A 24,716-nucleotide genomic window follows, 5' to 3' on the forward strand; every position below is an offset into this window, starting at 1 on the left:
CGCTTACGCGTAGGGTAAATAGAGATGGCTATAAGTACTATAGGTGTATCTTTGTTTTCGAATATGCTCATGCGATTTTGAACTTAACGACTATAAATTAAAGTTTATTTTTATATGTACAGTTTTTAAAGAAATTTTAATTTCGGTCGTGTTTCTTTTTAAATATTTTCGAATTTACTATTTAGTATTAAGATTAATGTTATTGTCTCGCGTTGAAGTATATACTAAAAAGTGTGGGTTTTGTTGTATTTTTAATTAAGTCTAATGTATATACGAAAAATAATTAAAAGCTGTATATAAAATCAAATGAACTTCTAAATACGCCTGCATTGATTATTATGTCTATACAAAAACCAAAAAATTAATTTAAATAACATGTTTTGCAGCCAGTCGTAAGCCTGGATAAAGTATGAAGGAAAGTTAATTTGATTATACTATCCATCAATATTAACGTACGTAACGGCATTCGTATGTGTTACAATTTATAACATATAACTACTTCATAACCATAACTGATGCTGATACAGAAATAACTAGTTACGAAAAATAAGCAGTTTCGAAACTAGTTACGCGTATCCACGAAACTACGTATAACCGATTACACATATAAGACATTACGACCTAGTCGTGGGTCGTAACGTCTTTTATGTGTAATCGGTTATACGTAGTTTCGTGGATACGCGTAACTAGTTTCGAAACTGCTTATTTTTCGAAACTAGTTATTTTTGTATACAGTATCAGTACGGGACGGCGACGTCATATTACTTTTGTTTGTATTATGGTTATGAAGTAGTTATATGTTATAACTTGTAACATATACGAATGCCGTTACGTACGTTAATATTGATGGATAGTATAATTAAATTAACTTCCCTTCATATTTTATCCACGCTTACGACTGGCTGCAAAACATGTTATTTAAATTACTTTTTGATTTTTGTATAGTCATAATAATCGATGCAGGCGTATTTAGAAGTTCATTTGATTTTATGTACAGTTTTTAATTATTTTTCGAAATACATACATACATACCTATACCTAATTAAAAATACAACAAAAAACCCATACTATTTTAGTATATACTTCAACACGAGACAATAACATTAATCGTTAATAATTAATCACTCGTCAACTGTCATAACTTAATGCTAAATAGTAAATTCGAAAATATTTAAAAAGAAACACGACCGAAATTAAAATTTCTTTAAAAAAACTGTGCGTATTAAAATAAACTTAAGCTCATAGTCAATTGCGTACAAAATCCCATGAGCATATTCGAAAACAAAGATGCATCTATAGTACTTATAGCCATCTCTTTTTATCCTACGCGTAAGCGTATCTGCGTATTGTAATGATTAATATTATAATAGTAACCTGTTACGTTATTAGGCAAAACGCTTATGCGCCGGTCGTTGTGTCAAGTTTTTGATAAAACTGCGTACGCAAAAAAACTGCGTACGTAAAATAATCGTTACATTCGTATCGGCGAAACTACGTATATGGTTATTAGCTTCGTAACTAGTTACTGAAACCGATTACGTTAAATAACGCCCACCGCTATTACGACCCACGACTAGTTTAGAGTATTACTAAAGTATCGAATGCAAAGTATCGAGTGTATCGAGGTATCGGTATCGAATGGAAATGTACTCGATACCACAAAGTATCGATACTGTAGATTGACTTGAATGACTGACTTATGACGGCGAATTTCTGAATTCATAAATAAACAAACATACCTATTTGTTTTTATTCGAAATTACACGATCAGCGAATTAAAAATGAGCGGTAACCAAGTAATTAATTCCATTTTCAGCGAATTCCAGAAAAGTTTGGATGAAGAACAAGAATTACGGGAAGTAAGTTATTGAATTATAAAACCGCACAAATGCCGATTTGTGTACTTTTATTATTTTATAATGAAGCAAAACGTTTCATATACTAGTTTGAAGTTTAAAACGTGTAAAATTTAATCTAAAACTGTATGTATTTAAATACACTATTATTAATACGTAATTCTTATTCGATTTTTAGGTTATTCGCAACATTTGCAAGGAGGTTGATCAAATATCTCGTAAAGTAACAACTGCTTTACAAGTGATACATCATAATGAAGCTGAAAGTAAGTATATTATTATATTTTTATGTTATGAATGCAATAATAAAAAAATGATAAGCAAATAAAAAAATACGTCAGGTATATGGAATCATTTATAAAAGTCTAAAAAACTTAAATTTGTTTTTATTTTATTTCAGTTGGACCAGCATGTCTGCAAGTACGTGAACTGTTCGAGAAGGCTAACGAAGGTTACAGAAAGCTGAAGGAAGCCGTGCCTCCAACGGATTACTATAAGTATGGTAGAGTCCAGTTCAAATCGATTGAGTATGTAACAGCCATTACTCTGAAAACAAACTTTCATATCTCAAAAAACAAAATTACAGACTTCCATACAAATTTTTACCCATACTTTGATTCAGCCTGTAACAAACCACCGCTGGGCATAGGCTGCTTTCCCAATATAGAAACGAAATGAAATGAAATAAAAAAAATATTCACCATAAGTTGATACACTTAACGAAAGTCAAAATATTTTTTTTTATGTCACTATGTCGGCAAACAAGCGTACGGCTCACCTGATGATAAGCGATTACCGTAGCTTATAGACACCTGCAACACCAGAAGCATCGCAAGCGCGTTGCCGACCCAATCCCCAATCCGCCAGGAGCTCTGGTCACCTTACTCACCAACAGGAACACAATACTGCTTGAAAACAGTATTATTTTGCCGTGATCTTCTGTAAGGTCGAGGTCCTACCCCAGTCGGGCTGCTCCATATTTTGAGCAGGAAATTCCTGCTGTGCCCTACCTCAGTTAATATCATTTACAAAAAAACAAAAACCTAAACAGCACTAAAAGAAAGTTAAAGTGGCGAAAATATGAAACTCAACAAACTTAAATAATGTACCCAGTGTTATAAGCAACATTAACTTAGTCAAAATATTAAGTTACTCAAAATTTCTAATGTCCCGGTAGACATTACCTTCCTATTTTATCCTCGGCTTTATTAAATATCACACTAAATAACATAACGTCCCTAATTTAGGCCGAGAAAAAAAAAGTGGGAGGAAAAAAACTGTAGAAAAAATATTCGGCAGAAAAAGGATTACCCCTACTTTGATTGACATGAATTAAGCTTTCCCAAGGGTAAAACAAAAAGATATTTTAATGTGCATAAACTAAGTTTTCCAGTGCTAACAATGGCCATTAGCCAGAAGTTGTCACTCATCAACCAATGAGAGGGTGACGGGCGGGAGGACCTCGTCTAGCTTCATTCTTCTTATTATTCGTTTTATTGTTCCAAACTTGTAAAATTCATTACATGTTGTCAGACAATTTATTTATTTTTTATGTCACTAGGTCGGCAAACAAGCGTACGGCTCACCTGATGGTAAGAGATTACCGTAGCTTATAGACACCTGCAACACCAGAAGCATCGCAAGCGCGTTGCTGACCCAGTCCTCAACCCCCCCAGGAGCTCTGGTCACCTACCCAGTCAGGCTGCTCCATAAACTGCACAATACACGAATACCTCCTTATATGAGTAATCTTTTACTTCAAATTAAAAGTAAATGTTAATTAGTTTCATTTCTTCTCAGTATTTTTATAGGGTCCCATATATTAAACAATTGGCGCATTAATCAAATATCTTTTGTTATTGCAATATGAATTATTATATCCTCTATTAATACAAATAAACGAAACAAATGAAGGTTATTTTATTATTAGCAGAGTATGTGGTAAGGTTGTCTGGAAGAAATTGCTCTTTTAGCGATAAGACCGCCTTTGCACATCTTCCTCTAATTATACTACTTTTGTTTGTATCTTTTAATGGTGTGCAATAAAGAATATTATTATTATTATTATATGTGAGATACAGGAATTTCATCAGTAATATCTTTGTCGTAGGTACCAGGATCACTGGAGGTTCATGACCCAGAGGTATTGCTTCCTCATTTCGCTGACCATCTGGCTCGAGAAAGGCATCCTGGCTTCTCATGAGACAGTCGCCTCTGTATTGGGCAGTAAGTTTTTAATCCTTAATGCTTGTAATAAATATAAATATTTATAACATACACACACGGTCGTATGTACTTATGATAAGCAACTTATTTTATTTATTTATTTATTTATTCTTAATGTACACCAAAATACAGACACGTATAAAGAATACTATGTACTTGTATCTACAATACAAGATGTACAAAGGCGATCTTATCGCTAAATAGCGATTTCTTCCAGATAACCTTTGGGTACTGGACACGATACAGTAGTAGCGGTTAGAAGTAAATAGATAAAACTACGAACTTAATGCTTGTGTTACAGGTAACAGCGGACTGTTATAACTATTTTTTTTTTGATAAACATACACATAAATAATACATACATAAATAAATATATATATTACACCCAGACTCAGGCGGGAATCGAACCCTTCAACCTGCAGAATAAAAAGCAGGGCCACTACAAACTGCGCCAACAGGCTAGTTAATAATATAAATAATACTGCTTATAGGCATATTGTACAGTAAAACAAAATTTGAAAAAAAAATTTTTTGAAAAAAAATGTTTAAAAAAAGAAAATTAAATGAAAAGAGTTCGCAACACACACTTAAGGAAAGTCAAAATAATATCATTAAAAAAAAAAAAAAAAAAACTAAATAAAAAGACAGTTAAGGTAGCGAAAATATCAAGCAATAAAATAAAAATTTACATCTTAACATTAGGTACATTACAAGCTTAGGTAATGTACCATGTTATAAGCGACCTTAACTTCAAAATGTTAAGTTTCTCAAAATTTATAAAGTAAAGAATTTCAAATCCAAAAGTCCATTGGGAGTGTCCAGTTATTTTTTAGATGATTTTATTAGTAGTTTAGTCAAGAGTATTTTTTTTTCAATGTTTGTTTCATAATACAACTTAAAAAAAGTATAATATGACATTAATGTTACTGTGGGATCTTTTAAATAATCTATTCGCAACCATAATTTCTATTATGACTTTTAAGTACCGTTTGTTGGTGGTGATCTAAAAATTAGAAAAAAAAATTGAGTGATGACTTTGAAAATATATTTGCCATCTTTGGAGGACGTAAATGAGTTAAACTGCACAAACACCCAAACCACGGTAAACATCTCTATGGCCAACATGTTTGTCATGTGCGGGGATCGAACCCACAACTGCCAGCGCAACAGCCGCAGACTAGTGCTGTGACCGTTACGCCAACGCGTCGTCAAAAATAAGTTCATTTAATAATAATAATAATATGCTCTTTGTTGTATACCATTGAAAGAAACAACAAAAAAAAAAAAACATAATGTAAAAGATGTAAAAAGGCGGTCTTATCGCTGAAAGAGCGACAACCACACTGAAGTTAGGAAGTCAAATAATATTGGTGTGCAAATTAGAATATTTAAATAAAGTACAAATAGATAATATATAATAATAAGCATACATAATACTTACATATATAAAATACATACATATCTATATATATAATAAAATGGTAGGAAAGTCAAAACTGTACATTGAATATTTTTTTTAAAGTAATACTTGAGGGGTGATCTACAATCGATACCGAAGCCAAAAATATAGTTTTTAGAATTTTTGTCTGTTTGTCTGTAGGTATGTCCGGGATAAACTCAAAAAGTACTGCTGGATTTACTCCAAATTTGGCAGGAATATTATTAAGAAGTCGGGTCAACATATAGGCTACATAATATCACGCTATCACCTACCGGGAACGGGCAGTGAACCTTTATTTCTTCAACGCATTCTGTAACAACGTGTAATCTAACGACGCATATTTGAATGTTGAATAACCATGCTATAAGTTAGCTTCACACTATAAATAATGTAGTATGTTTAGTATCAGCATTGCACCGGTGTGAAGCCGGGGCGGGTCGCTAGTACATAATAAATATATATTATATCATACAAGGATGATATAGGCGATCGTGACTTGTTAAGTGACAGTTTCAAAACTCTTACTTAAGGACGGCAGGATTAAAATGGGTTTATAATTACTGGGATTACTTCGATTTTACTTCTTTAAAAGTGGCAAAACTTTACTACATTTTAACAAATTTGGAAATAATCTTACTGTAATAGCGTTGTTCTGTGTGGCTACGGTACCGTACTGTGTGGCTACGGTACTAAAGGCTACCTCTCTTCCCGTGGGTGTCGTAAGAGGCGACTAAGGGATAACACAGTTCCACTACCACCTTGGAACTTAAAAAGCCGACCGATGGCGGGATAACCGTCCAACTGCTGGCTTTGAAATACACAGGCCGAAGACGGGCAGCAGCGTCTTCGGTGCGACAAAGCCAGCCCTGCGGTCACCAACCCGCCTGCCCAGCGTGGTGACTATGGGCAAAACACATTAGTTCACGTTATTTTTGGCGTAAGCTTGTGGAGGTCTATGTCCAGCAGTGGACTGTATAGGCTGTGATGATTTATTTATTTATTTATTTATTATAATAATTAAAACGGTTTACACCAGTTACATTAATTACTAAGAGAAACATAAAACACAAACATAAAAAACAGCAATCAGATAATTATACAATAAATAGAACCAAAAGAAAAAAGAAAAAAAAAAAACAAAATTAAAAAAAGAAAAATACAACAGTCAATAAAACAATTATACATCTCGCTCACAAAACTTCATGCATACAGATAGTATTATCGACCATTCATCCGCAAACAGATCACACTCAGGGTATGCATCCAGAAGAGCGTTGAGCGTGGTGAGAATGCGGGGAATGGGCGATTTCGCTCTCGCGACAATACGCGTTGGAGGTACGGCAAACAGTTTATGTTTGCGGAACTGAATGTACTTATATGGGACAGCAAATCGACACAGCCCGTCACACAGGTCAGGGGCGTCAATCATACCGCGGAATATCTTGCACGCTGTGACCAACTGACGGTGCACCCGTCGGACCTCCAACGAATTATAATTTAGGCAACCCAATAGGAAGTTTGTTGGATACAAGTAGGGATAGTATCCATTAACTCGCTTATAAAGATATCGCAAGAAGGTCTTTTGTACCTTTTCCAGTAGAAGATTGTAGGTGCTATGGTAGGGATTCCATACACAGGCACTTGTTTCCAGTTTGGATCGCACGAGTGCATTGAATATCAGCCGCAACACACTGATGGAATGGAAGTCTTTTGTACTCCTAAGCACAAACCCAAGGCGCTTATGGGATTCTTTCGCTAAGGACATCACATGGTCGTGGGATGTTAGTTTCGCGTCGAATACAACCCCAAGATCCTTAATGGTGTCTGCCCTGATCATTACATGTTTGTTAATTTTATAATCAAACTTCAGAGGATCCCGCATTCGACCGAATGTCATCGTGTAACACTTATTCGTGTTAAACTCCATTTTGTTTGTGTCACTCCACTGGACAATGGAGTCAACGTCCCTCTGTAATGCAACACAGTCAGCCTCTGATTTGATCTCCATGAAAAGTTTCAAATCGTCAGCGTATAGCAGACACTTACTTTGAGCGATAACTGTTGGCAGATCGTTTATCATGATCAAGAACAGCAAAGGCCCTAGGATTGATCCCTGGCTGACGCCAGAACGCGTGTGATAGCGTCGCGACTCATAGATACCGAGCTTGACATACTGCTGACGGTTGCGAAGGTAGTCTGCAATGAATCTGAGCAGACCAGGGGCAAAACCAATGGCTGCAAGCTTTTCCAGCAGTATGTCATTGTTGACCCTATCAAACGCCCTCCGGAATCGAAGTCTTACTGAGGTAGGGCACAGCAGGAATTTCCTGCTCAAAATACGGAGCAGCCCGACTGGGGTAGTACCTCGACCTTACAGAAGATCACAGCAAAATAATACTGTTTTCAAGCAGTATTGTGTTCCTGTTGGTGAGTAAGGTGACCAGAGCTCCTGGGGGGATTGGGGATTGGGTCGGCAACGCGCTTGCGATGCTTCTGGTGTTGCAGGTGTCTATAGGCTACGGTAATCGCTTACCATCAGGTGAGTCGTAAGCTTGTTTGCCGACCTAGTGACATATAAAAAAAAAAAAAAAAGTATAGCACATCGACCTGTCCCCCCCTATCAAGACGAGCAGAGACGTACTCAACGAGAGTTAATAGGTTCGTGTCCACTGAACGTTTGCTTCTGAAGCCATGCTGCTCATTACATAAAAATGTGTCTACTTGGGCACATAGATACTTATGCAAGATATTTTCAAATATTTTCGCTGGTGACGAAAGGATGGCAATCGGTCGATACTCCTCAACCACATCTCTCCCTGAGCCCTTTGGTATGGGTGTTACTCTTGACACTTTCCAATGAGAAGGATAATTACCAGTTTTTAATGCGAGGTTGAAAATGTGGCATAGTGGGAGGCAAAGCCATTCTTTAGCACCTTTGACAATATGAGGTGGTAGATTATCAGGACCAGTGGAGCTATTCGGCCTCAGTTTATTTATTGCATTTTCAACGTCAGATGGAGTTATCTTCAACAGATTTATTAGGTTGCTGTTCTTGTCATGGCCCACGAGAGAAACACTAGACATGTTCAGCTCCGGATTGTCAGGTAAAAAGACGCTGGCAAAACACTCCGCAAATGCTTCTGCGGCTTGAGGTCCAGAAAACTTTACATTTTTGTATGTAATGGTAGGCTCAAAGCCACCCACAGACCGCAAACCAGAGATATGCTGCCAAAACCTTCTCGGACAGACTTTGATATCCGTTTCAATGCTCTGTATGTATCTGCTATACGCGACGTCAATGCGATATTTAAGGTCTGCTCTGATATCTGCGAATTGATGAAAGGCTTCATCGGATTTCGTACGCTTCCAAGCTTTGTGGAATTTTAATTTCCGTCTAGTATCCCGGATGATATCACATGTGAACCAAACCGGGTATCGCCTACTTGTACCCAACCCCCTACGTTTCTTTGGCATACATACATCGAATATGCTGTAAATAGTGCTATAGAATTGCTCACAGGCAGACTGCGTGTCGCCAGCTTCCAAAACTTCACGCCATGTGTGTTTCGATAATAAGTCCACGAGCAACTCAAGGTCACACTTTTTAAAATTCCAGTCCTTTACTGGATCGACATTACTCGGTTTAAGGAGCACTGCGTGACGGGCCGTGTCAATAACCACCGAGATTTCTAAAGGCGGATGATATGCGTCTGGGGGTACGATACCCTCCGTAGCTGTGACTGTAACCTCACGAATGTTGTCACTCTTCTGGATTAACACAACATCTAACATTCCTCCATACGCATTCACCACGACATTCTTCTCAGACAAACTACAGAAAGATACAAAATAACAATAATAGTTATTAACATTAACTGAAGCACTATTAAGATTTAAATCTCCTAGGATAAACAAGTTGCCTTTTAAGTTGGCTATAATACTTTCGACTTTATTGAAAAAGGCCAAGTAATCACTATCATTAGCACTTGGTTTGATATAGACTACACACACATATATTGAACGGCCGCGCCATGAAAAATTTGCCCATAAATCCTCACCGCTGCTTGTCTCAAGATCACGCCGTCGTTTTAAGGTAATAGTAGATCGTGCCGCAAGTAGAACCCCTCCACAGGCCGAAGGTCTGTCACGACGCAAGACACTCCAATCTCCACACAACAATTCACCATCACATACGGTGTCATCAAGAAAGGTTTCTGTGACAGCAATTATGTTGTGCTCCAGGGCACTAATACTGTTACGCCACGTTCGAATCTTCGTTTTTAATCCTCTTACATTCTGATAGAAAATGTTGATGGTAGAAACGTGACTGCTAGGTGCAAGGGAGCTAATGGTTAGGTGGGACTGCACGTTCTTGAAAGGGCAGCTGGCCATTGTTGGTCTGCGGTGGGTCCGCACGCTTTTTGTAAGTAATCCAGGTTTTTAATCTGGCATTAACGGGCCACACCTCAATCGACATGCACCTTTCAAAGCAAGCGTCGGGTACACCTATCTTAAAAGATTTATAGTTCCCTCTTGGGTTAAGTTCTTCCACTGTGCAAGCCGCGTTAGGACATAATTGATCGAGGTAGTCGCGAACCTCATCAGCGCTGGATACCATGTTCCATAGGTGAATATATTTGCGGGCCTCAACTGCTTTAAGTGGTGTAATATCAGGGCCGGCCGTGCCTGCCAGTGAAAGATGCTGTCGACTCCTCCTCTTCACAACGGTCTGTCGCTGCACCTCGTTTCCTGAACCGGAGTCGTCTATAGACGTAGCAGTGGGATCAGCACCCCTGAATGATTGGGCTTTAATATTAGTTTGAGGTTTTGGTTTTGTCCGACGCGGCCTATCTCCCAATGGTATACGTTTCTCTCCTACAGTGCCTATTAAAAGTTCTGATGACTTATGAGGGGATTCTGCTTCCACAGGATGGATAGGCGAGACAAGTGCATTGGAAATTTTGCTGTTAACCTCATACGATTTCAGCTTTTCTTGGAGTTGACCAACCTGAGTCGCGTAGCTCTCGAACTTACTTTCATACTTCGTTATTAGTGAAACTGCATTGCTAAGCTGGTTTCGCAGAATCGCCATTTCCTCGCGCAGACCGCGAATTTCAAGTGATAAGTTCGCGGAGATATCCTGCTCTCCGACTAAAACGGTACTAGACGTTGAGGGCTTTTTTTTACGGAAAGTTACACCTGTATCGCGATGTCGCCCGGCGGCGGCGACTGGTGTGAGGCTATTGTCCCCGCCTATTTTATTCACGCAGATGCATTCGGGACAGATCCAGGTTCCAGTTTGCTCAGAGTCCATCGTCTTTTCCCCACCAGCGCAAAGAAGGTGATACATTTTACTACAGTCCTCCACCGTGCAAAGCAAGAAATCCTCATCTTTTGTTATATAACTATAGCAAGCAGCGCAGTTCATCATTGCAGCCAAAAGCAAGCAAAGCGACGAAGTGTAAACAGTGGTTGTAGCGGGTGCAGTGGTGGTACAGAGCGGTGGGGTCAGTGACCTCCGCTACGCGGCTGTGACAACTTAACGATGCAGCGAATTGTCGTAGGTCAAGGCGGTGAGCGTTAGCAAAGTTTTTAAACAGTATTTGGTTAATGAATATGGCGCTCCACCTCAAATTGATTTCCAGCAACTTACATTAGCTGCTTTTCTTCTAAGATATCTTATTTCTCGAACAACAGTATGTAGAAAGCAAACTCCTGACATCAAACTGGCACTACTATGCAGTTGTAAGTATTGCTATTAATTTTCTGCAGGAGCATATGATAGATGGTGTAAGTTGTCGTAGGTCGGGCAATCCGCAAATTTGTGAGGGTAGAAAACAGAGCACTTAAATAATATGGTGTTGTTATTCTCTTATTTCACTAGTAAAACCGCCAGATTCTACACGCAAAATGCTTTCCTCTTTAGGGCGAAACACAACCACATCAAATCAACACTATTCACTAGAGAACAAATGCCTTAATACCACTTTTTAAATTTTTGTTACAAGCTAAGTAAAACACGTCACATGTACGTACATTGATGTATGTACAACGATGATGAACAGCGTTGTTAAAAACGGAACAGCTAAGTACGGAGCGAGGGCATCAATGACAGTACTGATTAATTCAACTGAAATGCTCCACAGATATATAATTTTTTAATATTAGGACTTAAATCTATAATATATATAAACGCGAAAGGTCATTCATCACGAAATCTCCGAAACTATAACACCTACAAACTTGAAATTTGGCAGGTAGGCTCCTTATAGGAAGTAGATATCCGCTAAGAACGGATTTTACGAAACTCAACCCCTAAGGGGGTGTTAACGCCTTGCAAGTGTGTGTCACACACACATTTGCATACGTCGACCGATGCATCGGGCGCGCCCGCTGCGGCGACCCGCTCACTTCATTATCGTTGACGATTGTACAAACACACATTTATGTACCTTATTTTTACATTACGTATTAAATTGTATTGCTGTTGAAATCGAGTTTAAATACTACCGCAAGCGAGCACCCACCGACGCAGACGACCAATTCCATACATTTTGGTTCATCGAGCCGAAGCTTTAAAGAAAAAATCAGTGGATATTCATAAAGATTTGGAATAAAGGAAACGAGCGAATCGACGTGGCGTGTTCGCAACGGAAAGTTACATAAGCTGGATTGGATACGACCTTGCACCTACCTTGAAATTTGAAGTGCATAATATAGTAAGGATATCGGGTGGCGTTATTGTAAGTTCGTTCCAATTATTTCCCTATTAATAACTATTATTTCATATATTTTTTAAAATTACTTCTTTAATCAAAATTTCTTATTCATTTAATTTCCGAATTATTTAAATCTACACCAGTAGATACTTAAGGTATTAATCGTCACGTTTCTTACCCTTTGGGGATGAGCAGGCATAAAAAATAATTTATATAGTCATAAAAATAAACCTGCCTATTTATTACCTCTTATAAATTAGCTACTGCTTCATATTATTTATTCATTTTACTTCAAAATTAAAATATTAAGATAAAGGTGGTTATTTTAATGCAAATAAATTGCATTTAATTATCTATTTATTATATTCATATACGTTTTGTCTATTTCAGAGGTTTTGATTTGGATTAATCGTTTTGTGTGTGGATTGTGTTTTACGAATAGTGGGTAATTATTACTATTACGCATTTCAGTCGATCGCGATTGTGACGCACGACCGCTTACTGCCGCTACCTACCCACTTGCTGTGGGGAATTGGTTGCCGACCGGTATTTCATCAGCCGAAGGCGCTGTCGGCTACTCGCATCGCACGCTTAGCTTTTTACCTAGCTGCGCACATTCACTGAACCCTCGCTTCTCTTCATTATTGCTTTTAAGTATTTTTCTATATTTTCTTTAATTAGTTACGCCTAAATTCTATTTATTTTATTTACAGTTTATACTGATTTCGTAAGTACATAATACATATCATATAACTCATAATGGACCCTAAAACTTTAGTAAAAAGGCGTGCAACATTTAAGGCTAAGCTTACTCTTTTTAAAAATTATTTAGATTCATTTAAAAACTCAGATACGATAACATCACTTTTAATTAACGAGCTCAACATTCGCCTTACTAAAATAGAAGAACTTTATTCAGAATATGATGATGTTCAATCTAACCTTGAAAATGTATCTGAAATTCCAGAGGACCAATTCACAGAACGTGAGAATTTTGAGTCCCAGTACTTCCAGAGCATCGCCCTTGCCCGAGAGTTGTTGGCGCGGCACGAACAGCCCGGCGCCACCGGTTCCGGTTCGATGCCCGGTTCTAGTACTGTGCATGGAGGTGGGCCAAAACTTAAATTACCTACTATACCTATACCTACCTTTTCGGGACAAAATCATGACTGGCTTGAATTTCGTGATACATTTATTTCTCTTGTGCACAATGATAACTCCATTCCTAAAATACATAAATTTCATTATCTGCGCGCGACTTTAAAAGACAGTGCAGCATTAGTCATACGCTCGCTCGACTTCTCAGCTGCCAATTATGACGTAGCATGGGATCTTTTGTGTGATCGATATAATAACACACGACTGCTTGTTACAAATCATATTCAATCGATTTTTAATATTGAATCAATAGCTAAAGAGTCTTCTAAAGCGTTACGTAACATTATTGACATCGTAAATAAAAATCTTAGAGCTTTGAAAACTTTGAAATTGCCTACTGAACACTGGGACGCACTAATCGTGTATATTATTGCTACGAAGTTAGACCCTGTCACAAGCCGTGAATGGGAAACTTACCGTAACACGGTGAAGGATTTGCCGACACTTGAGAATATAACTACTTTCCTAAAAAAATCAATCTGATCTGTTGGAGACCATGGAGGACACTCACACGAAACGTAGACACAGTGACGTCACTTATAATAATCGTCAAAAATCATTAGTAGTGACCTCCAACCCCAACTCCTCACATATAAATAAACCGTATGTTTGTCCGTTATGTAAACATAATCACGCTATATATCGTTGTTTAAAGTTTAGGTCTTTTTCGTTAGAGAACCGAATGTCAAAGGCGAAATCTCTTAAATTGTGCTTGAACTGCCTACGTCAAGGTCATACCAGAAATACCTGTAAAATAGGGCCTTGTCGAGTATGTAATAAGCAAATAAATAGCTTATTACATACACATGAATCACACACACCAAGTGAATCGATCACTGCACATAATAATATAGTTCTTTGCTCTGCGTCGCCGTCCGCGCCGCCGCCGAATATAGTCCCACCGTCGATGTCTTCTTCAGTGCTGCAGTCGATGCCGCCGTCGCCGCACAGCCCACCTGAAACTCAAAAACTTAATCAAATTTTACATGATAATGTAGCCTTGTCAGCTATCGATAAAAACTGTGTGTTGTTGTCAACAGCTTTGATCGAAGTTACTGACTATAGTGGTAAAAAACATACTATACGCGCATTGTTAGATAACGGCAGCACGTCGAGTTTTATTACAAAAAACTTATGTGATAAACTTAACTTACCAACCACTTCGATCTCGTCATTAGTTGAAGGGTTGAACTGTCAAACTTCATGCTTATCCAAACAATGTAACGTTATTATATCATCGCTTAATTCCACGTACAAAGAGGAAATTAAATGTTTTATAGTGCCACGTATCACACAATTATTACCTATTACGCAAGTTGATTGTAAATCAATAATAATTCCAAAGGGGATTACTTTAGCCGACCCCACATATTTTTACCCATCTCAGATAGATATGCTTCTTGGCGCAGATATATTCTGGAGTGTGCTTTGCTCCAATAACATTTCATTAGGAAAAAACAAGCCGACGTTAAGTGAAACCAAGTTTGGTTGGTTAATCTCCGGTCTTGCACAAACACAATGTTATTCAAATACAGTCCATTGCAATCATGCTATCATATCATCTGATCAAAACATTGATAAACAATTAAATCAATTTTTTGAATTTGAAGCAGTGTCAATACGTAAGCATATATCTAAAGAAGAACAAGAATGTTAGCAACAGTTTATAGATACCTATACTTACGATTCTGACGGACGTTTGTTGTGAAGATTCCTTTAAGTGAATCTCCCGATAAACTTGGTGATTCTTATCAACAAGCATTATCTAGATTTCTATCTTTAGAGCGCCGATTTTCAAAAGATTCTTTATTTAAAATGAAATATTGTGAATTCATTAAAGAATATATAAGCTTAGGTCACATGACAGAGAATACGTGTCCGAAAAATAATACTTACATAAATTTATTACCACAAATTTGTTAATTCTTTAACTTAAATAAATAGCATTAAAATTCCAAGATTCGTATTAACTGATTACTCTCTATTTGAGGTCGAAATTCATGCCTTTAGCGACGCATCAACGCAAGCATATTCAGCATGTGTTTATATTAAATCTATCCCTGTTATGGGACAGGCAACAATTAACTTGTTAACTGCAAAAAGTCGAGTAGCTCCAATAAAACCTGCAACGGTCCCGCGACTAGAATTGTGTGGTGCGCTGCTCGCCGCAAGGTTAGCTGAAAAGGTAAAATGTTCATTAAGATTAAATATAAAAAGTTATACTTACTGGTGTGATTCCACTATTGTTCTTGGCTGGATAAAATCTGAAAAAAGTCATTTACTAGAACCATTCGTTTTCAATAGAGTTCAGGAAATTCTTGACATGTCAGAAGCGTCCATGTGGCGCTATGTACCAACGCATTTGAACCCAGCTGACATCGGGTCACGTGGTGCAGATGCAAAGCAATTGGCAAACTGTTCGTTATGGTGGTCAGGCCCATTATTTCTTTCTCAGAATCAGTCAGAGTGGCCTGCTCAACCGACCGGTTCTAAAATTCTAAATTTACCTGAGCTCCAAGTACAATGTCATTTAACATCAAAACAAAATGATCATTTCACCTTTCATTCAGACTTTATTAAACGTTTTTCAAAGTTGGGAAAGTTACAGAGAATCATAGCCTTTGTTCAACGATTTATACACAACTGTCATAATCCAAATAATAGACTTAGTGGGTATTTAAAGGTTCATGAACTAAAATTAGCATTAAAATCATTATGTAGATTTGCTCAACAAGAGGATTTTCCTAAAGAATATATATTATTAAAAAATAAAAAAGAGTTACCTGTAAAAAATAAATTACTTAATTTAAATCCATTTTATGACTGCAATGACAACTTATTGCGAGTAGGAGGCAGACTATTAAATTCCTTCTATAGTTATGAAACTAAACATCCCATATTGCTCCACTCATCATACAAAATCACAAACTTAATATTCGAATATTATCACATAGCTTTTTTGCATGCTGGACCGCAACTGCTATTAGCTTTAGTAAGACAACAATTTTGGATTATAGGTGGCAGAAACCTTGCAAGAAAAACAGTTCGTAATTGTATAAAATGCTGTCGTTTTTCTGGCAAAACTGCACAACCAATTATGGGTAATCTCCCTGCTCAGCGCTTATACACTGAATTCCCATTTATTAACACAGCCGTAGATTACGCCGGGCCAGTTATGATTTTGAATAGAAAGGGAAGAGGTAGTAAGCTAATAAAATCATATTTGTGTATTTTTATATGTTTGGCGATAAAAGCAGTACATATAGAACTTGTCACCGACCTAACTAGTGACAGTTTTTTAGCCGCACTTAATCGTTTTATAGCCCGTAGGGGTAAGCCCGCCAACATCTTTTCGGACAATGGTACGAATTTTGTAGGTGCCTGCAATGAGCTCGCAAAATTCCTTAAGCAAAGTTCTGATTGTATAGCTTCTAAGGCTGCAGACTCTTCAATCAATTTTAAATTTTACCCAGCGTATAGCCCCCATTTTAATGGATTAGCCGAGGGTTCCGTAAAGTCTGTCAAACACCACCTAAAGCGAGTAGTGTCTTTAGCTAATTTAACTTATGAAGAGATGAACACAGTCCTCATACATATCGAGGCCATCTTGAACTCAAGACCTCTTACTCCGATGTCGTTAGATCCATCTGATCTTATTGCTCTTACTCCATCTCATTTTTTAATTGGACGAACATTTACGTCACTCCCGAATCCTGAGGTCAAAGAAACCGCTGCACTACATACACTCTCACGTTATATGAGAATGCAGAAACTGAAGACTCATTTCTGGAATCGTTTTTATATGGAATATATAACAGAACTACAGAAGAGGCAAAAATGGCAAAGAAAAGGCGGACAACTGAACCTTGGCGAGATGGTGCTGATCAAGGATGACCGGCTGCCTCCTAATCAGTGGCGTCTGGGACGAGTGACACATATTTATCCCGGTTCTGACGGAGTGGCTCGAGTAGCAGACGTGATTACCACTTCGGGATCTGTACGACGTGCCTTCAACAGACTATGCCCGCTGCCAGTAATGGATCAGCAGAACTTCGTTCCTGGGGCGGCAACTTGTTAACGCCTTGCAAGTGTGTGTCACACACACATTTGCATACGTCGACCGATGCATCGGGCGCGCCCGCTGCGGCGACCCGCTCACTTCATTATCGTTGACGATTGTACAAACACACATTTATGTACCTTATTTTTACATTACGTATTAAATTGTATTGCTGTTGAAATCGAGTTTAAATACTACCGCAAGCGAGCACCCACCGACGCAGACGACCAATTCCATACAGGGGGTAAAATGGGGGTTGAAAGTTTGTATGAGAGTTCCATGTTTTTGACGTAAGAGACTTGAAATTTAAAATGTATGCTCTATAGATGGTAACAAGGTGTTCAAATAATGTATCTTTAGAAATCAACTCCCTTTTTGGGGTTAAAACGGGGGATGGTAGGTTGACTCATTCATCACGAAATCTCCGAAACTATAATAGCCACAAACTTGAAATTTGGCAGGTAGGCTCCTTATAAGACGTAAACATCCGTTAAGAACGGATTTTATGAAACTCGGCCTCTAAGGGGTTAAACGGGAGTTGGAAGTTTGTGTGAAAGTTTTATGTTTTTGAAGTAAGAGACTTGAAATTTAAAATGTTTGCTCTATAGATGGTGAGAAGGTGTTCAAATAATGTATCTTTTTTTTATGACACTAGGTCGGCAAACAAGCGTACGGCTCACCTGATGGTAAGAGATTACCGCAGCTTATAGACGCCTGCAACACCAGAAGCATTGCAAGCGCATTGCCGACCCAATCCCCAATCCCCCAAGGAGCTCTGGTCACCTTACTCACCAACAGGAACACAATAAGTCCTATGTTTTTGAAGTAAGAGACTTGAAATTTAAAATGTACGCTCTATAGATGGTGAAGAGAAAAAGAGGTCACTGCCTCACTCATCACGAGAACTCAAAAACCGCTGGATGGTCCATTCATCCAAGATGGACAAAGATAAAATTTGGCAGGGAGGTAGATTATGGTTAGTTGACGTCCGCTAAGAACGGATTTTGCGATATTCCACCGCTAAGGGGGTTTAATTGGAGTTAGGTTTTATGAAACATATACAGCAGCTATAAGTTCGCCTGTTAGGCTATTTATACTGCAGCCTGAAAATAAAATTAAAAATGTGGTGTATAGAGAGGTTCTATAAAAATAACTATTAAATTATACTAAATTGTGCGTTTTAAAAAGTTGCTCAGTGTGATAAGCATTTCAAGTGACTGAAATAAAAAAAATATTTGCGTTAAACATCTTAATAGTAAAGCATAACAAAAGTGTATATCATTTATTCCCTCAAAATCTACGGAACGGATTTTCATGCGGTTTCACCATTGGAAAGGAGGCTCCATCATTGGCAAGAGGAAGGTTTACGGAACGGCTAAGCCGATTTTGATGATTCTTTCACTGGAAGTTTGCCGGGAAAACTTTGTGACGCAGTGATTTGAACGCGGGCGAAGCCGCGGGCACAGCTAGTGATTGTATAATATCTAATGAATCAATCTGTGAGAGTGAAAAATCAACATTACATTTGCCAACACTATTAATAGTTTGAGTAGAATTTGTTAAAGATGAAATCAGTCGAGAAGTTGAATCATTGGGTATTTTATAAAAAAAAGGCTTCAAAGACGTTCGCTAATTTTTCATCTGAATTTACAGTAGCATTGTTTATATTTAATCCAATTGACACAATTTGCTTATTACATTTCCCACAGATACTATTTTTGTATTCCATGTGCCCTTAATTTTATCATCTGAATTAATAATTTTATCTTTGATGTATTTTGATTTAGCAGTCATGCAAACAGCTTTTAAAGTTTTAGAAAATTGTTTTACATAATCCAAAAAAATAGTCTCCTGCTTCCATTGCTCCATACTGTACAGTTCGTACAACCTATTTCTTCTCTTATAAATGTCATAATCAATCAATTAATTATTCCTGGCCAATTTGTCTTTGATTAGATTTGGAATTTTTATTTTTCCGGGATGTGGGGCAGTATATGTCTGGCCCTTAGCCGTTGAGCCTTGAAAGTGAAACAAACCAACTCAATTTCATTTCATTTATAATATCAGTGGATATTGATTATAATAATATCGTAATCATTTATCACAAACTCATTATAACCGGCCGTGACTTTTTATTATATAATTAGATGATAATCCGATAAAATTAATATAGCTAGTAATGTGCTGTTGTGATAAATATTTACCTTTAAATTAAAAATAAATAAATAAATAAATAAAAGTTAAAAAAGTTTTACTTTATAATAAAATAAGTATGTATATGTAATAATTGTGTTTGCAGGTAAACGAAGAAAAACCGTCTTCAATTTATATCGACAAGTAATACAACGTAGGTAGACAAAAAAATTGTCGAGTAAATACACATTATCAAAGATTACTCCGAAAGTTGTAATCAGATCTCGATGCAATTTAAATGCGACCACATGATAAACATCGGCTTTCGATTAAATTAAAAATCATCAAAATCGGTACACCCAGTAAAAAGTTATGCGGCTTTTCGAGAGTTTCCCTCGATTTCTTTGGGATCCCATCATCAGATCCTGGTTTCCTTATCATGGCACCAAACTAGGTATATTTCCTTTCCAACGAAACAAGAATTATCGAAATCGGTCCATAAACGACGGAGGTATCCCCGAACATACATTAAATATGTATATATATATATATATTTATACGGTCGAATTGAGTAACCTCCTCCTTTTTTTGAAGTCGGTTAAAAAAATCACCATTGATTCAAACGACTTCACCTCCTCATATTATAAGTTTTATAAAAATGTACATCGTTTCTTCAAGAGTAAAACTCCAATAAAACTCTATAATCTATACTAATATTATAAAGCTGGAGAGTTTGTTTGATCGTTTTATTTGTTTGAACGCGCTATTCTCAGGAAATACTGGTCCGATTTGAAAAATTCTTTCAGTGTTAGATAGCCCATTTATCGAGGAATGCTATAGGCTATATATCACCCCGCTAAGACCAATAAGAGCGGAGTCAGAAACTTGTTAAAACATAAATTGACGCTTGCTATTCATATCGGTACAGTAAATGATAAACTATTATGAACTTCGTATCACCTTATTTTTTTCTGAAATATAATAATAACATAATATATCAAAATAAAATATAGCCTATCTTTTAAGTTGGATCAAACTGCACACGGTGTGCAAATTTGACTAAAATCGGTTAAGTAATTTAGGAGTCCATTGAGGACAAACATTGTGACACGAGATTTATATATATTAAGATAAACAGCTAAAAGCGCTGTAAAACGCCGCTCTTATCGTCACTGCTCAGCGTTGTTCAACACGATTTCGTTATATATTTTTTTTCAATCCACGGGCGTTATACCGTTTCTTAAGAAGAACTGCAATAAATGTAAATGAAAAAGTTTACGCTTCAGCCTGTAATATACCTTTGCTAGGCAAAGGCCTCTTTCCCCGTGTAGGAGAAGGATCAGAGCTTAATCCACCACGCTGCTCCAATGCGGGTTGGGTTTAAGTTAAACACTTAAATTTCAGTAGGATTTAATTCCGTGTCTGGACTTCGGGAACACACACAATATAAACACACGCTCAAATTGTGAGAATCATCAGTTTAACCCATAAAAACTTGATATAAGGCTAAGATTTTTGAGGTATGGAACGTCAGAAAATATTATGCTCAATATTTGGAGCAGCCTGACTGACCTTCTGTGGTGAGTAGCCTGAGAGCTGGAGGAGGGTTGGTATTGTCGACGAACCATAGTGATCATAGCAACTGCGACTCGTCTGTTGGTAAACGGATACCGTAACCTATGGACTTTTGCAACACCAGGAGCATTGCAAGGGCGTTGCCGACCCTGAGGGGTCGTCCGTTATTCACTTGGGGATCGAAAAAGTTGGGAGGGATTCGGGAAAAAACATCACTAAATAGGGGCTGTAATGAGATATGACGTGATTCTTAGGTGGAGTGAAGGTAGTCTATATCCTCACCACATATCACCAGGATAAGAAGTTGCTAATAACATTGCTTCAACTTCTTTCAGTCATCATCAACGTGCCATCCTGATTTTCATTAATAATTATAATAAAACTCTTTATTGTACACCAAGAGTGAGCAAAATTACAAAAATAATAATAAGAGATAAGTACAAAAGGCGGCCTTATCGCTAATGAGTGATCTCTTCCAGGCAACCTTTGGACAGAGGAAATGGTTAAATAATCGTTATCTATCTTACCACAGAAATACAAAACTCCTTTGGAGTATTATTTAGCTTGCTGTATTATCTTCTGTAAAGTTGGGGTGCTCAGTGAGGTGGTTTCAGATTTTAGCAAAATTTCCTGCTGTTCCATACCTCAATAATAGTACCATTGACATATTATTTACTGATATTTTTTTTTTCTAGTAAGCGCAGTGGAAGAAAAGGAAGGCTTTCACCTCGATATTGAAGATTACCTGGTCGGGCTTTTGCTCTTGTGTTCTGAACTGGTGAGTAAAATGTGGTTCCAAAAATAAGTTTTAAAAATTTCTAAGAATGTGATAGTAAGACATAATTAAAACTATCTATCAGGTTTTACCCGCGACCTTAAAATGTAATATGTACAAAATTAATTTAAAATATTTACTTCAAGATATTTAAGTGTTGAAGCCGAGTTGCACGAAAAGAAATTAAAATTTAAGTAGTGATTAAACTAATTTAATCGCAAGAATTGTATGAAATTCTTGTGATTAAATTAGTTTAATCTCTATTTAAATTTTAATTTTGTTTCGTGCAACTCGGCGTAAATGTACCTAATTTTGAACTTTAGAATTTCTTTGGCCTTCTAGTATTTTAAATTTTGCTGTTGCAACGGTATGTCCTTTAGTAAAATTCTTGACCTTTTTTCTTCAGTTTGCGTTGTATGACTGTACTATATATAGTACTAGTGGACCCGGCAGACGTTGCCCTGTCCGGAAAACAGCTACCAAATTTGATTGCTTACATACCGATAGCAGTGCCACCTGCCGAATCCAATAGCAATATAAAAACTACCCTATCTCCCAAGTCAGAAATTTGATAAAAATTAGTTCAGTACTTTCGGAGTTTATCTGGAACATACATCGTGACACGAAATTTATATATATATATATATATATATATATATATATATATATATATATATATATATATATATATATATATTATATAAGATATTTATAAATTCTACAGTCTTATGACTATAATATAATAAGAAATGTTAACTAACATTACATAAGTTTACGAAATATGAAATATATAATGAAAAAAAAAAACATTAATTATATTTTTTATCTTTCTTTTTTATGATAGTCTCGTCTTGCCGTTAACGCAGTGACAAGGGGCGATTACGAAAAGCCTCTACAGATATCGAAATTCGTTATGGAACTTAACGCGGGCTTCAGGTAAGAGAAAATAAAAATCTATTAAACTTTATATAGTATGATTTTCTGGTGAAAATAAAGTAAACTAAGTATTTTTATTTAAACTTGAATTTCAAACAACCACCAATAAACATTTTAAATATCTCCTTTTACATACGAAACAATGTCAGTAGAAGAAATAACAGCCGAAAATACTTGACATCATTTTGGAAAAGTGTTGATACTCTTTAAACTGTTAGGTCAAATTTTATCAAACAGCTAAGAACCACCGCAAGGAAAATTGTATCAATATCGGGCCGTCCATTCGAGAGCTACAATGCCACAGACAAAACAGCGTCAAATATAACATCCTTTTTTTATCATAACATCCTTTTTTGCGTCGGATTGAAATGTATATAATTATTTTCAGGTTATTGAACCTCAAGAACGATCACCTACGAAAAAGGTTCGACGCTCTCAAATATGACGTTAAGAAAATAGAAGAGGTTGTCTATGATCTGAGTATTCGAGGACTTTTGCCCAAAACTCAGGAGGCAGAAGCATAGATCATAATAATTTATTTAATAAAACATAAAAATACTTAATACTCTGCGTTTTATTATAAAAATTCATTATTCATTTAATAGTTTCCAGTAACACAAAGGCTATTTTTTGCGTCGATAGTACTATGAAATTACCGCCGAAATCGCTAGGTACACTAAGAATAGTCGTTTTAAAGTAATTGTGATAAAACAGAATATTTGTGGTATAATAGCGATTCAGGGACTTAAGATCGGTCATAGCAGTTCTGACAGTGGTAATAAATGTTAAAAAATAAATAAAGAAAAACTCCGATCATCCAGTAGCATTGTCGTGTCGAAGCCAGAAGAGTAGCTACATGTGCTCCACAACACAACGCAACACTAAGCTTCAGGCAGTAATATCCCACTGCTGGGCATAGGCCTTTTCCCCATGTAGGAGAAGGATCAAGGCTTAATCCACCACGCTGCTCCAATGCAGGTTGGCGTATACATATATGAGTAACGATCGATATCAGGTGTACATGATAACAACCATAAAAACATATTTCCTAAAAGTTCTTACAAGTTTTTTTTTTGCAGTTAAAAAAATGTACGTCATTACAAACCAAAAATTCATGAATAATTTGCTCGCTCAGATTGCGACAAGTACTAAGATAATCTAATCACTTTTAAACTTAATCGAAAAGTATTACTAGTCAATATAATTTTACGGTTTGTCGAATACTGTAGTGCTAGAAAAGAAAGCTCCTCTGTAGCAGCTATACGAGTATTTAGTAGGAAATGGTAATTAGTCTAATCAGATTTAGAACATTATCAACTGTAATTATCATATTGCGTATTTGATTAAAGGATATAAATATCAGTAGGCTTATCAAAAATTTAATTTTGATTCCACAATCCATCATATTTTTGCTTATCTATTTCACACGAGTAAGAAACTATTTCGTTAATTTTATTATTTTTATAAAAAAATATAAAAACGATATTAGGTACATATCGTCTATGTTATATAGAATGTGATTATTTATACTTTTATTTTAAATATACTATACTATGTTTTAAATATACTACCATACTTTTTAAGTGTTTCAAATGAAACCAAAATCTATATTAACTTGGGAAAATTTTATTTATATTGCTAGATTCATTCAATAATTTAACCTACCTTAGATATCTGCTAGAAAACGAAATTAGATGTGACGCATTACTTTTTATCTTTGTTTTATAATATTTATTTATTTATTTAGTCAGAGATTTTCGAGGACAGATCATTATAGATTAATTGCAGTCTAGCTAGTGGTGAGTACTTTCCCAAATTACTCTTATGAAGCTGATGA

General features: G+C 36.5%; 1 protein-coding gene across 1 annotated transcript; it reads left to right on the forward strand.

The window, feature by feature from the left end:
- Positions 1 to 1,669: 1,669 nt before the first annotated feature.
- LOC123667845 (translin) lies at positions 1,670 to 23,442 on the forward strand. The gene is made up of 7 exons (XM_045601681.1): positions 1,670 to 1,859; positions 2,035 to 2,122; positions 2,257 to 2,353; positions 3,967 to 4,082; positions 21,864 to 21,946; positions 22,788 to 22,879; positions 23,268 to 23,442. Exons 1-7 carry the CDS (start codon positions 1,782 to 1,784, stop codon positions 23,401 to 23,403), a joined length of 690 nt encoding a protein of 229 aa, XP_045457637.1. The 5' UTR covers positions 1,670 to 1,781; the 3' UTR covers positions 23,404 to 23,442.
- The last annotated feature ends 1,274 nt before the right edge of the window (positions 23,443 to 24,716 follow it).

The sequence above is a fragment of the Melitaea cinxia genome, chromosome 29 (assembly GCF_905220565.1).
Source record: "Melitaea cinxia chromosome 29, ilMelCinx1.1, whole genome shotgun sequence".
NCBI lineage: Eukaryota > Metazoa > Arthropoda > Insecta > Lepidoptera > Nymphalidae > Melitaea > Melitaea cinxia.

What these genes read in the sequence shown, in the direction of transcription:
- LOC123667845 (XM_045601681.1), top strand. Translation starts at nt 1,782, where the DNA reads ATGAGCGGTAACCAAGTAATTAATTCCATTTTCAGCGAATTCCAGAAA. An exon ending in AAGAACAAGAATTACGGGAA is followed by an intron (nt 1,860 to 2,034) that starts GTAAGTTATTGA and finishes TTCGATTTTTAG; the next exon opens with GTTATTCGCAACATTTGCAA. An exon ending in ACATCATAATGAAGCTGAAA is followed by an intron (nt 2,123 to 2,256) that starts GTAAGTATATTA and finishes ATTTTATTTCAG; the next exon opens with TTGGACCAGCATGTCTGCAA.